The 14,736-nt window shown below is 40.9% G+C and overlaps 3 protein-coding genes across 7 annotated transcripts; 2 read left to right on the top strand and 1 right to left on the bottom strand.

The window, feature by feature from the left end:
- Positions 1-239: 239 nt before the first annotated feature.
- cnbpa (CCHC-type zinc finger, nucleic acid binding protein a) lies at positions 240-4,530 on the top strand. 5 transcript variants are annotated; one of them, XM_036008036.1, is made up of 6 exons: positions 265-365; positions 1,425-1,490; positions 2,458-2,572; positions 2,899-2,964; positions 3,199-3,397; positions 3,547-4,530. In XM_036008036.1, exons 3-6 carry the CDS (start codon positions 2,461-2,463, stop codon positions 3,662-3,664), a joined length of 495 nt encoding a protein of 164 aa, XP_035863929.1. In that variant the 5' UTR covers positions 265-365; positions 1,425-1,490; positions 2,458-2,460; the 3' UTR covers positions 3,665-4,530. The 5 variants fall into 5 exon arrangements, with proteins under 5 accessions (XP_031172413.1, XP_031172414.1, XP_031172411.1 ...); XM_031316552.2 differs by having other exon boundaries at positions 267-365; positions 2,458-2,578; XM_031316553.1 differs by lacking the exon at positions 1,425-1,490 and having other exon boundaries at positions 240-365.
- A 914-nt stretch (positions 4,531-5,444) lies between these two features.
- On the top strand, positions 5,445-10,140 carry zgc:77375 (uncharacterized protein LOC402927 homolog). The gene is made up of 8 exons (XM_031316549.2): positions 5,445-5,700; positions 7,652-7,855; positions 8,024-8,136; positions 8,235-8,328; positions 8,433-8,466; positions 8,561-8,735; positions 8,889-9,077; positions 9,744-10,140. The coding sequence occupies exons 1-8, from the start codon at positions 5,581-5,583 to the stop codon at positions 10,138-10,140; spliced, it is 1,326 nt and encodes a 441-aa protein (XP_031172409.1). The 5' UTR covers positions 5,445-5,580.
- Positions 10,141-11,932: 1,792 nt separating this feature from the next.
- On the bottom strand, positions 11,933-13,515 carry gp9 (glycoprotein IX (platelet)). Its single transcript, XM_031316550.2, has 2 exons — positions 13,336-13,515; positions 11,933-13,031 (listed from the first exon to the last, which is right to left on the bottom strand). Exons 1-2 carry the CDS (start codon positions 13,398-13,400, stop codon positions 12,290-12,292), a joined length of 807 nt encoding a protein of 268 aa, XP_031172410.1. The 5' UTR covers positions 13,401-13,515; the 3' UTR covers positions 11,933-12,289.
- Positions 13,516-14,736: the final 1,221 nt, after the last annotated feature.

The following is a 14,736-nucleotide window of genomic DNA, read 5'->3' as shown; positions in this document are numbered from 1 at the left end:
CATTTTACATCCTTCCTTACATTCTTCATTTTTGGAAACTATAGTATTACCTTTAAAGTGAGTTTAGTCGTAGTAGTACCAGTTGTAGCATATTGCTACTTGCTTTCTTACCTAATGTTCATTAAGTTGGAAAAATAAGTCCAGTCTAGGGAAAAGGGACCATTCTGTTTCCATGATTGGCTGAATCATAGAGGCGGTGTCCAGACATTCTCGTGTTTGATTGGTTGCTTGCAGAGTATGTGACCAATGACTGTGCAGGTTTTTACTGGATACTGTGAATGGCAATTCAGGAACTCCTGTTCATCACACCGCATGTAGCGCAAAGAAGGAGGCGTAAACACTGACAGAGCTAGGTAGCCAGCGAGGTAAGCAATAAAACAGCACTAAAATGTGCTTAATCAATATTTATTATACATCTGTAAACTTTGAAACGATACCGTGTTAAAACTGGTAATAGCTGAAAAATTGATGTTTGGTCGGGTTTCTTGTTTATAAACGCACTGGTTTGGTCTTACTAACGAAGCATCGGGTTCTCAGCCCGGCCTGCTAACGTTAGCTCGTCACAACGACTTTGGTGTGTGCGCCCTGCGCGGGAAATTTTGTTTTTACGGTATATTTACTTGAATACCCGGCGGAAACCATCTACGGCAACCCTTTATCGCCCTAAGTGACGGGCCGACACTTTCTTACTAGAGGGAGAAGACCGATCGTCGACTGAACCGTGCTTCTTGGTCGTGATCGTGAGGTGGTGTGCTAACATGTGCTAGCCAGCAGCACCAGTGTCTCGCGAGTACGCAGAAAAATCAACGTGACTAGGCCAACGTTAGCGTAGCTTCAACCTTTGGCATTTGATTCTGTTTCAGATCGGAAACACGTTGTCTGGTTTACTTACGTGGACAATGGTCCGTAAATTCTTTAAAAAACGACTCGCGTTGTCTTTAATCTTTAGTAGTCCTCCGGCTTGCAATTTTAGCAGATGCTCATCATAACACGATGTGATGGGACTGCCCTCTGGAGCTAGCTTTCCAACTTAGCATACAACCCACGGCATGCTTTCATGGTCATTTCTGTAGTGCCGTTTAATCGTTGGCGTGTAGCACCATGGTGGACTAAATGATCGAAGATAGTCTAAACTCAGCTGTCCAGTGGAAACGAGCTCTTCTGTGGCTACTGAAGAAACATTGTTTCAGCAACTATTTAGTAAAACAGTATTATGTAAGCCATAACTCGAGGCCCAGTGTGCATTTGGATGGCCATTATAAGTATTGGAAGCAACAAGTTAGACTTTGCTGTAATACACAGGTTACTTAAATCCAAATGCCTCGTTTTGTTGTACCAAATCGTTTTCTGGGTAACGTTACTTAGCACTTAACTAGAGCTTGATTACTCATTAACTCACATTCTTCCCGACCTGATGTCTTTAGCACCGTCAGCAAACGAAAGAAGTGTGGCCTATGGCGATCACAACATGATTCCATTGAGGAAATCGTGTAAGTTAGCTTAGTTAGTTGTAGTCTGATGGCCAATAATGATAGACACCACAGCTGAAAAATGTACATGTTTGATTGTAGATTAGATCCCCCTGGTAGCCATGCTAGACTCACTCGTGCAGTACTGGTGGGACAGTTGAGTACTGTACTCAGATATGAAGAATTGTGTTTAACCGTAATCTGAAACCGATTATTTTTTTTATTTTTTTTTATGGTTTTGATGAGATTATTATGTCCATGATCAGGTCATTCTTGATGACATGGCACTAATGACAACTGGTTGCACTGCTTAAACATCCCACCATCAGCAACAACTGTCCATTTACTGCTTGTGCATTGGTTAAAATGCAAGATTTATTGTTCAACAGGCTTTTACACCACATATGACAAATAGCTAAATATGTGTGTTGTAGAGCTAAAAGCACATTTAGTTTTTTTTTTTTTTGGTTTCAGTTTATTTTGCACAATTTAAAATAAAACAAACTCAATGTGTTAGTCTGTTTGGAAGTAGTCTAAACTGATTTGGCTACTAGTGACAAGAGTAATGTGCTATGTTAATGCTTAAGGGTTTTAACAGCATACGAAGCAGCTTAATTGTTGAATGAGAGGTCACTTTAATGAAGCTTAGAGCTTCATAAAAGCCAAGAGCTTCTTTAAAGCCAGAATGTAGAAAATGAAAACAATATACACTGGCATAAATATCCTCCCAAATTCTTGCATGTGCCAAGTAGGATTTATAATCTACAGATGGAATATTATGATGATGCATGTCAAGATAATAGCCACATTTCCAGTTGAAAAGAATTGTCTTCCTTTTGTGTGTTTGGTGCAAAAAGATAGCTGAAAATCACAGCTAAAATGCGTCCAGTGTAGACGGTGTGTGTGTGTGTGTGAGTTCAATAGTGCCTATAAAGATTTTGCTTTTAACTGAATTTTGTTTACTGATATGTGTCATGTTTTTGTTCAGAGAATGGAAATGAGCAGTAGCAGCGAGTGCTTTGGATGTGGCCGCTCTGGGCATTGGGTCAAGCATTGCCCAAGTGCACGTGGTGGAGGTGGACGCGGCAGGGGTCGGGGACGAGGCAAGGGTACTATCTAATATTCAGGCCACACCCAGTACAGAATAATTATTACAATAATCCTGCATACATATTTTTCACTACACTTTATCATAGACCATATGACATATGTTATCATGACAACGTCTGCTGTGATTTGACACTATAAATAAAATTTAATAGAATGTGTTATTCCCTATGTAGCTGTAGTGTGGGGTTACAGATGGGTCTTGTTACAGCATTCCCAATGGAACATATTCATTTGAGGAGAAACACTTATGGAGTTGCAGCCATAAATTAAAACCTTGTCTTCTGTTCATCTTTGCATACTAATCTGTCTGTCATTCCAGAGCTGTTCTGTTATCGGTGTGGAGACCAAGGACACATGGCCAGGGACTGTGACCAAACTGAGGATGGTGTGCATTGCAGTTCTAATTCTTCCATTTCAGTTCTAGTTAGTTGGTGTGAAGTGGTGTTTTCTTACACCACGTTACAGAAGTAATTACAACGTTTTGATTTCCATGGTACACACACATAACAGTATAGTATCTACAAGATTTAATATTTATTTAGAACCAACCTTTTTTTGAAATGGCAATACATATTTGACAAATGGGTATGTTTATTTTATTTATTTGTCTTCTGTTTAGCGTGCTACAACTGCCACAGGAGTGGCCACATTTCCCGGGACTGCAAGGAGCCCAAAAAGGAGAGGGAGCAGCTCTGCTACACCTGCGGCAAAGCTGGCCACATGGCCCGTGACTGTGATCATGCCAACGAGCAGAAGTGCTACTCCTGCGGTGGGTTTGGCCACATCCAGAAACTTTGCGATAAGGTGAAATGTTACAGGTGAGTTGACTCGTAGTCCTGTTTTAAATCCCTGTCTTCTCTTTACAACATTACAGTAGGCTTATTGTGTTCCTGTTTTTAATTTTCTGATGTTCACTTGAAAGCCTTTTTATTGTCTCACTTGAGCTAACGACTTTCGTATCCTCTAGGTGTGGCGATATTGGCCACGTTGCTGTGCATTGCAGTAAAGCCAGCGAGACTAACTGCTACAACTGCGGAAAGGCGGGCCACCTGGCAAAAGATTGCACCATTGAAGGCAGTGCATAATCAGTGCCCTCTGTTGCCCCTCCTTTTTTCAGATTGATGGTTGGTTGTATTATTTTCTCTGAATCCTCTTCACTGGCCAAAGGTTGGCTAACGGAGGCTAGTCCCAGGCCAGTGAGCCTCTCGACATGTAATACAATGAAAGGGGTGAAAAAATATCTTTCTGCATTCAATACAAAAATGTTTTAGTTTGGTAGCGGTGTTATGTATAATGCTTTGTTAAAGAACCCCCCTTTCCAAGCCACTGGTTATCAGAGATGAATAAATGGGACTAAATATGGGAATCTATAGGACCTCTGAGCTTGTGGAAGAGAGCCTCAGTAAAATGAGATAGAAGAAGGGAGTAAATGGAAACCAAACTTCCATGTATGGTTATTTTGGTTTGTTTTAGTGGGATATGAGTTGGCCAAGAGAGTATGACATGGAAACAGTTCATAACATGATGCATTTCAGCCCTACAAGCAGCTAAGCGGGCGATAACAAACCACATGTTATATTGCTACGATATAAACATTTTGGAGGTATTAAAAGAAACGCGTTCTTTTATAGAAATCTGTTTACAATTTAAATATCACTTGGTAGTCCAAGGTAGACTTTTTCTTTTAAAATGGCTTTGGAATTTTTGTTTTTTTACCTTGGCAAAATTTAACATCAAGAGCAGTTGTCAGCAGAATTAGGAGTTATTTGGGAATGAAAAAATGTTTTCACAGAAATCAAAATGTTATTTTTGTACAATATCACTTAGACTACTGTATAAATACCATTTGCTTGTACTCAGTTTTTAAGTCGGAAGGAAAGTGCAACTGAAGTCCTAGAAAATAGAAATGTAATTTTAAACTATCAATAAAGCTGGAGGAGCACGGGGAGGAGCTGGTGTCATATTTAATTTCTTCTTTTAAAATGCCTTACTTTTACAGATGTTTGTCCATTCTCAGATGATCTGTCTCAAGTTGTACTCTGAGTCTGACAAACTGCATAATCACCTCATGAGCCTGTATAAAAATAAGCTTAAATGCAAAATGACCTGCTAGACATGTACCTAACTGATTCTGATCTGCAGGGTAACAGTACACAAAGTGGATCTTTCTTTGTTCCACAAACATTTTCTCCTCTTTTGCTTGTCTGCCCTTGGTTAATGTACCTCGGCAAGGCATCTGCAGCATTAGATCCCTAAAATCCGACCACATTTGCCCTGAACTATGAGCAGCCATTCAATTTGGGCAGCCACTCTTCAGTTAAAAAGGGAGCTTTGAATCACAGAGTGTGTAGGGTAAAACTGGAAAGGGGATTCTGGTGTCAGGTCAGATTTCCCTGTCAAATTCCTTCTGGTTCTCTGCAGCAAATTTAGCCACCGCTGAGGCCCCTCTAGGACATGACAGACTGCTGCACTGTGACACCATGCTTGTGGTTATGTGCCATAAAGGAGAAGTCGGGAAGTAAAATGAATTAAATATTTATGGTTAATCTGTATCCATGTTGTGCGAGTCGCACTGGGTATAAATAAACATTCCATGAAATATACAGCCTGTTTATAGAAAACAATGCTCGGGTGGGTAATGGCGATCAATGAGCTCGTGTTTTTCTGCAGCCCTCTCCCATGATTCATCGAGGTGCGTGGCGTGCGAGAAACAGAAAGCTCCACCTCGGTGTCTAAAATGGCAGCGGGGGTTGCAGTGCAGATGCAGCTCTCATAGCTCTACGTCTCCTTCCGGCAGAGATGCAGCAAAGGACCCTCCTACTCCTCATATGTCGTCATCGGGTCTCGCCCAGTCAAATTCTAGGCGAGAAAACCTACGACGAAAAAAAAAAAAAACAAGCTCATCAGCCACCGCGGCCGGACCGAACCGGCTCTCGCTTCGCGCCGGGTCGTTTTGATTGATATTGTTTTTTCTTTTTAAACCCGGCGATAAACAAAAGAGATGAAGGGACTCCTGCCGTTTTACCGGGGCCTGAGCACCCTGAGTAACCGTCAAGCCAGACGAAAAGCTGGGATTGTCGGTTCTCGGTGCGGGTTTTGCGGAAATCAGTCTAATAGCAAGGTACGGGTCGAGCTGTTGCTGCGCCTCGGACTCATGCAAACAATACGTTGTTGACAAGGCGATACTTTGTACTTTGTAGTTGTTTCAGATTGTTTGCTACGGTAAATCAAGTAAACGTTGCATACGCTACAATGTTTAGATGTGCACGCGCTGGCAGGAACAACAGGGGATCTGACATCAGGGATAACAGCAGATGTAGCTTACAGTAGCCTACTGGGTTCCCCTCATGAGAAAAACAATCGCAGATACACTGGGTTCCCAGTTTATTTGTAGTCCCAGTAACCGCATAAACATTGAGATGGCTTTAAGATTATTTATGCTAACAATGCATATACCCCACTGCTGTGTCACCATAGGATTCCCACTGTGGATTATCTACACTCACCTAAAGGATTATTAGGAACACCCTACTAACACCGTGTTTGACCCCCTTTCGCCTTCAGAACTGCCTTAATTCTTCGTGGCATTGATTCAACAAGGTGCTGGAAGCATTCTTTAGAAATAATGTGCCATATCGATAGGATAGCATCTTGCAGTTGATGGAGACTTGTGGGATGCACATCCAGGGCACGAAGCTCCCGTTCCACCACATCCCAAATATGTTCTATTGGGTTGATATCTGGTGACTGTGGGGGCCATTTTAGTACAGTGAACTCATTGTCATTTTCAAGAAACCAATTTGAGATGATGGTGCATTATCCTGCTGGAAGTAGCCATCAGAGGATGGGTACATGGTGGTCATAAAGGGATGGACATGGTCAGAAACAATGCTCAGGTAGGCTGTGGCATTTAAACGATGCCCAGTTGGTACTAAGGGGCCTAAAGTTTGCCAAGAAAACATCCCCCACATCATTACACCACCACCAACAGCCTGCCCAGTGGTAACAAGACATGACGGATCCATGTTCTCATTCTGTTTACGCCAAATTCTGACTCTACCATCTCAATGTCTCAACAGAAATCGAGACTCATCAGACCAGGCAAAATTTTTCCAGTCTTCAACTGTCCAATTTTGGTGAGCTTGTGCAAATTGTAGCCTTTTTTTCCTATTTTTAGTGGAGATGAGTGGTACCCGGTGGGGTCTTCTGCTGGTGTAGCCCATCCGCCTCAAGGTTGTGCGTTTTGTGGCTTCACAAATGCTTTCCTGCATACCTTGGTTGTAACGAGTGGTTATTTGAGTCAAAGTTGATCTTCTATCAGCTGGAATCAGTCGGCCCATTCTCCTCTGACCTCTAGCATCAACAAGGCATTTTCGCCCACAGGACTGCCGCATACTGGATGTTTTCCTTTTTCAGACCATTCTTTGTAAACCCTAGAAATGGTTGTGCGTGAAAATCCCAGTAACTGAGCAGATTGTGAATTACTCAGACCAGCCCGTCTGGCACCAACAACCGCGCTACGCTCAAAGTTGCTTAGATCACCTCTCTTTCCCATTCTGACATTCAGTCTGGAGTTCAGGAGATTGTCTAGACCAGGACCAAACCCCTAAATGCATTGAAGCAGCTGCCATGTGATTGGTTGATTAGATAATTGCATTAATGAAAAATTTAACAGGTGTTCCTAATAATCCTTTAGGTGAGTGTATGGCTGCCCCTTATGTTGCCAAAATAATAAAGGGCCTATATTATGTCATACTCGAGACTAGAGTCAGCTCTGTCCCTAATATGTTATTAGAAATACACTATGATGTGTGGAAACAATTTTCACGTGCATTATACATACTAGAATGTACATTTAAGACTTTAAACATGGCAATTTGTGTAGAAGAGGAGCCTTTGATTATTGTGCAGGGTTACAAATTCTCCAGTTTATCTTTCATTCCCTTACACCATCATATTGATCAGTCAACCTCCTTCGTCCACACTGTGTTGCTTATGTTTTTCTACTTGAAAAACTATTGCCTGCAGTTTGGCTCATTAACTTGTTTTTGTCCATTTCTTTCCTTCTACAGCCGCAGCCAAGCTTTGGGCTGTTGTTTGACATTGATGGCGTACTTGTCCGGGGAAGGATGCCAATCCCTGCTGCAAAGAAGGCGTTTGAGAAGTTGGTCGACTCTCAGGGACAATTTGTGTTGCCAGTTGTGTTTGTCACAAATGCAGGGAATTGCCTCCGACAAACAAAAGCAGACCAGCTCTCTCACATCCTGGGAGTACCTGTGAGTTATCAAACTGTTGAGATTGCTCAATGGCTGTTCTATGTAGAATGAATATAACAAACTGAGACACAAAACCTGCACTTCTTTTTTTTTTTTTTTTATATATATTAATCTGGTATCCCTTCTCACCTCTGCTATTAAAATTACCTAACACTTATCTATTTCCAGATTACACAAGATCAAGTCATCATGTCCCACAGTCCCCTGAGGATGTTTAATAAGTTTCATGACAAGTGTGTGCTGGTGTCAGGACAGGGACCAGTCCTGGAAATTGCTACAAAGTATCCTGGAATCTTGCTTTGCTATGTTTTCTGTTTGCGATCCATTTAAATTAAGTTTGCGTAATACACTTCATTTGTCCTTAACACTCTGTCTTCAGCGTGGGCTTTACGAATGTTGTAAGTGTTGATATGCTGAGGGAATCATTCCCATTGCTGGACATGGTGGATCACAACAGGAGACCCAAATTGCCGGTGAGATATTTAAATCTGGTGCAGAAATTCAATAATGCAAAACATCACACTGTTCTTTAGTCATAAACAACAGCACATGTTTAGCTTTTCTTTATTCATTACAGTCCAATCCTGTTGTCAACCTTCCTAAGATTGATGGTGAGAACATGTACCTTTCATAAGTCAGTTTCATAGTTATTCCTCGGCATCGGCTTTGTCAGATTTAATGTTACTATTTTAATTTTACATACAGCCGTGGTTCTGTTCGGGGAGCCAATTCGATGGGAGACCAACCTCCAGCTGATAATTGACATCTTGTTGACCAAAGGGAACCTTAGCAGTGTTCACCAAACCCAAAACGTGCCTCATCTCCCCCTGCTGGCCTGCAACATGGACCTCATGTGGATGGCTGAGGCACATTCTCCACGGTAACTAGCGCTGTCACACAACAGTTAAAAGAAGGATTTCATTTATTAACATTAGCAACTAAAGCACAGATTTAAAAACTGCCAAATATATATATATATGTATATATATATATATATATATATATATATCCCTTTGTCTTTCATTTGGCTCAGGTTTGGCCATGGGACATTTCTTGTTTGCCTAGAGAACATCTATAAGAAGATAACAGGTAAAGACCTGAAGTATGAGGCGCTCATGGGAAAACCGAGTGAGCTGACCTACCATTTTGCAGAGTACCTCATCAGAACCCAGGCCATGCAGATGCAATGGAAACATCCCGTGACTTCCCTTTATGCTATAGGGTAAGACCCTATGTTTTATTCTTTATTGCAAATGTAGTTAACATCATATGGAATACTAACTAAAGAAGCGATGAGACCAACATGATCAGAATTCACTTTTGACACAGTCTGATGACAATGTGACTTTGAGTACCTAAAAAAAGCGATAGATATATTTGATGTATTATTATTATTAATATTATTATTATTATTATTATTATTATTATTATTAATGCACATGTAAGTAATTAAAAGATGCAGAGCAGGAACAATAACTGCATACTAAAATTGAGTTAACCTCACCTGACTTTTATTTATCAGTTTTTAAAAGTGTGTGTGCTCACATTTTAGTGCTTAGGTTTGCAATTTTACCAAACTGAAATGCTGAGGCCTTGCTCTAATCTGGTGAGAAACATTATGAAAATACAAAAACTCCCTCCTTTCAACTGCCCACAAGTGAACATATCACACCTTCCTTTTCAGAACTTGCAAGTTTCACTTCAACTTTTTATCACGATTGTTGCGGTTGTGTTGTTCCAGCAATTGCTGTAATTGCTCTTTCGTCGGCGGAGTAGCATCGAACAGCAGAAAATAAACACATTCTTGCACAAATCAATATCTACTGTAGGCTAGCTTTATGCATACCGCCTGAGGCACTGAGTAATCTCTTCCCTTCTGTACTCTTAGGGATAACATTATGACTGACATCTATGGCGCCAATCTATACAACCGCTACCTGGAGGAGAGAGTTACTCGAAAGAACCCCAAAGCTGTTGCTAAGATGGTCTCCGCCAGAGGGTCCACCACTGCAGTGCCCCAGGAGGAGGAGAGGGACAATCTGTGGGAGAGCGAGCTAGCGCTGCCCTCTGCCACTTCCTGTAAGTCTGTCCTAGTTTGCACAGGGGTGTACAACCCCAACGTAGAAGTGCCGTCGGATGCAAGTCACTGCATCAAAGAGACTGTGTTCCACGGCCACCGGGACTTCAGATTTGACCCTGCGCTGGTAGAGCCAGACCACATTGTGCATGATGTGGCAGAAGCTGTAGACCGCATCTTTGAGCTGGAGAAGTTTGTGCCTCAGTAGAGTTTAACCAACAGGTGTTGTGTGATTATGGAGGTCTATAGTTGGGAGGGGGAGGTGGAGCATTACACTGGGTAAACCACTCAATGCATAAACCTGCAGGAGCCGTACACTGTGGACATTGGCAGACAAAAAATGGGTCATCTTCTAAACTTTCATCATTGAGAAAAACTTATGAGAGAATTAATCATGTAACTGTTACTGTCAACTGCTCTTTAACATTATATTTGTGATTACCTTTTATTACCTGTTTTCATTATGGAAACATATAAGGAACTGCCTTATTTGACCCTACTAAGTTTTTTTTTTTTTTTTTTTAGATGATAGCAATGTTTTAGATAATTTTCAAATCCTGAAATCATCCTTATATTTATTACAAGAATTTACCAGTGTTTTTAAGAAGCCTATTCAGATAACGGTCAACCCTTATTCCCATGGTGACTTTTTATTATTGCAATTTTAATCATTTGTTTACCCATTTATTCTGGAAGTTCTATGCATGAACATGAGAGTACAACTTGTACTGTAAAAACAACAGTTTGATGTGCTGTAATTGTCCTCTAATAGTACTGTCTGTCTGCATTATGAGAGCCTTGACCAGTATTTGCACAGATCAGACTTTCATCTTTGTTAAATGTTACCGTATTTTCCTGCCATACCCTGTTTATTATGATGTAGAAATTATTTTTTATGCTTCAAATTGTAATTTCAAACGCAAAACTATATAGACATTTAGATACAATCAAAAACCTTTACCACTTTATTTTTAATCATTTGTAGTATTTCACTCATTGTAAATACCTTAGCGTAAAAACTTATAAGGAATCGTTAAACTTGCTTTGCAAACTGCCTGTGTGTTGTTTTTTTTCAATCAAAAAAATGATCCACAACTTATCAGAAATGGCCAAGATATTGAGGTAACTGTAACAGACAGCACCTGGGTAGATTTTTCTACAAGTTATGCACCGTCTATACAGTATGCTCTTAATACTCAACTAGCTCAGTCTTCTTGTTCCGTAGGACTGACAGATCAGTTGTAAGATAAATGCGTGAATATCTAGGCTTTTCCAAAAAATTTAGAAGCCAAACTAGTCTTCAATACTAATTTTTTGTAATACTGACAGTTTAAAATAGTTACTGCAGTCCAAATTCAACAGCCGCTAAAAACACCACTACCTCCTGTCCTCTCTACCCGACTGCCAGACACACTTTCTCGGTTTAAAATTACGCCATCAACTGCTAAAAACACCACTACCTCCTGTCCTCTCTACGAGACTGACAGACACACTTTCTCGGCTTAAAATTAAGGCAACAACCTACAAAAAAAAACAGCGCAGGCTCATGGTCCTCTCTACCCGATTTACAGCCACCCTTTCTTGGCTTAAAATTACTCACCGTTTGTCGGCTACAGCTGCTGAACAGGCTACGTTGTAATCAGCCGTGGCCCGCTTGCCTGGTCCTCCGGTAACATTAGCAGTTATCGCATGTTAGCATGTTGGCATTAGCCAGGACCAGTCGGGATCACTTTACTGGCTGTCTCAATTGTTTTTGCGTGTAACCAATGAGTACTCTATTCAATATGAGTACACAAATGAAATGACCGAAAATGCACATCCCTAGTAGCTGTGATAAATTAGCCTGAAGCTAATGCTTACCTGTTCAGGCGGAAATTATCCAACTCGGCGTCCTTTTAGCCTCTAAGCTGTCTCCATCTTTCAAATACAAATACAATATTTACCCGGGGTTTGTTATGTCTCTGGTTATGCAACTTTTAGAAAATGGCAAGTTTTTTCTTAGGTTGGGTAGAATCTATCTCCATTGATCCCGTGCGTTTGTTTGCTGCTTCCATGGCTGTACTACAGCTGTATCGCGCTGGGTTTGCGTTTTTACAGAAATCTGGCAACCCGGTCTGGCTGTCAAAATGGCCAGTTGATAACAAGCATTATTGTCAGAAAAGATAGTATTTTAGCTTAGCATGTTTCCTTAATGTCTGATGACATATTGTAGTCATTTTTGAATTTAATACAGTAATATATTACATATTGCACCTTTAAAAATAACTTTATTGCAAAAAACAAAGAAATCCGTTGCGCTGCCGTTTATTCTATTTGCCACTCGTATTGTTTTTTGTAATTTCACTGTAGTAGGTCCCTCAGGTAGCCTTTATCTTTATATTGTGCTTCTTGTCCAACACATCCAGTACTTGTGGCAGTAACTCCATGTTGATAAGTGGTTTTTCTAGCTCCTCTGCACACGTGAGGGAATCCATGCTGACCTCTGACTGTGCAGTGTGCAGCCTCCTCCTGTGTTTGGGCTTCAGTGAGCGCAAAGAGTCGGCCTCAAATCCCGAATGTCTCTCATATATGTACAGAGTGAATGTGCACGTTTTGGCTAGTCTCAAGCTCCACAGAAGCAGAACAATGAGGCAGCATAGCATCACTCCCATCACAGTGCTATAAGTCCCATAAGTACAGCCTGCCAGGGCACAGGAAGAAAAGTAGTTGTTGCTGAGTTCAGTGATGGCTCTCTGAGACACAGAGCTTGGACTGGAACAGGTGGGCTCCTTGGAGACAACATCCCTGTTCTTCAGTAACCAGTTCCTCAGGTATTGGATCCTACAGTCACAATGAAAGGGGTTCCCAGATAGTGAGACCTTTTTCAGACCAACCAGTCTGTCAAAGAGGCCTGGAGTCAACGAGATGAGCCGGTTGTTCTGCACATCGAGCTCTGTGGTGTCTGAGGGCAGATGAGGCAGCTCCATGAGGTTTAAAAAGCTGCAGTTGACCTGCAGGCCAGCAGGCAGGAGGGCTGAACATCGGCAGGGTTGACCAGTAGTGCATGCGCTTAATGTGGCCCAGACAAGGAAGACAGCTAAGCTTAAACCGGAGAGCATCCTGCAGGATGAGGAAAAGGTTATTCCCTATTTGCACTGTAATTTCCAGTTAATAATAGGTGGGGAGGCAGTGCCCATAAAGTTGTGTATTAGAACAATATTAACATGAAGCAACAAACAAACTATCTTCAGAGTATTGATTTAACTGTTTATGTCAAAAGTGACTACATCAATGAGATGAATGATATTAAACACGTCTGTGTATCCTTAAGCTGTAGTAAAGAGATATAGACAAATGACAAAGTCAATGTATTTGTTTAAATAAATAAAAAAAACTTTTAAAGTCAAACCAACTTAGAAGTTACCTCATGTGCTGCCAGTCATCCTTAAAATGTAATAATATGTTCACTGCTATAGTCCAATGTTGCATTTGAGTAATACAAAAAGTCTCCTGGACTCAAGGTGTCCCTGTTTCGTAACATGTTATTAAACAGAATAATCGCACACCCAATACAGAGCAACGTCAGTGTAAGGAACGCACCAATAACACTGCACGGTTATGGCGCATTTGACATGGAGGAAACCTATCTGCTTAAAGGAGATAAGAGTTTATCTATTAAAAACAGTCGGAAGCTATCTGAAGCTCTCCCACACAATGTTTGTTACTGACATCCACTGCAGTGCTGAGGGCACAGGGGGTACTTTACTGCAACATACAGCTGGGAGCATGTGAATTTACCTATGAGATATTTTGAAAGCCAAATACTAAATGGGCTTAAGGCCAAAGAGCCAATGTTTCTTAATGGAAATTCTGAGCTGCAAAGCAGAATGGACAGAAAATCTACAATCCAAGAAAAAATGTCACACTTCCATAGCTTCAGAGAAGTTGGTTAAAGCTGAGAGGTAAGAACAATCATTTTCACAGGCTGATCCTATGAGGAACTACCTGTGTAGCAGGTGAACTTTTCACCCATAGGTGGTGTAATGGCATAGTTTTTTCTTTTAATTTGGTAGCACTTTAATGCATGCCCTCTAGTGGAAATGCTGCAACACTAAGAAATGGAAAGTAATGCTGGAGTCTGGAAGTGGAAGATATGGGAGCCTAAAGATAAGGCATTAATGTGAAATGCATTATACAAAGACAGCTGACTCAGTGCTCAATAAGATAAAGTATTTTGTACTTTATATACACTGGAGAGCAAAAACAACACATGCGTACCATAAGTCATATATTCGTTTATTTTGCGTTCTCAACATTGTCACAGTTGAAGTTTTACAATAACTGGGGTCTTACAGACTCACTACTCACTGTACAAACAGAATGCACATATAAATGAGGCCATTCTTGTCTATCCTTTTTTTGTTTTTTAAATGTGTCTCACGCCAGACTGAACAGCTTGCAGCGGGATGCTTGTATTTGTCTGTGTCTGTCTGTTTGTGTGTGTGTGTGTGTGTTTGCATGTACTGTATGAAAAGAGAGCTGGGTGTAAATGGCAGCGGACTTTCAAACAGTCTGTTTTTTATTTCTACAGCAAATGCCAGTTCATGACAGCTGGAGGACAATCGAGACAATCGATATAATATAATCTAATCCATGAGGTGATATATATATACATCCTGATCTTAACTGCAGATATCAGAATAGAGTACTGATCATATACACATTATGTACAGCTGCTTTACCCCCCATCTTGGTCCCTTTACAGCTTCATAAAAGCAGTTCAGTTTGCACACAACAATTCCATATTTACACGATGAAAGCCCTC

This window comes from Sander lucioperca, chromosome 12 (assembly GCF_008315115.2).
Source record: "Sander lucioperca isolate FBNREF2018 chromosome 12, SLUC_FBN_1.2, whole genome shotgun sequence".
NCBI classification, from domain to species: Eukaryota; Metazoa; Chordata; class Actinopteri; order Perciformes; family Percidae; genus Sander; species Sander lucioperca.
Note: the sequence above shows the minus strand (reverse complement) of the source record. Positions and strands in the feature narration are given on the sequence as shown.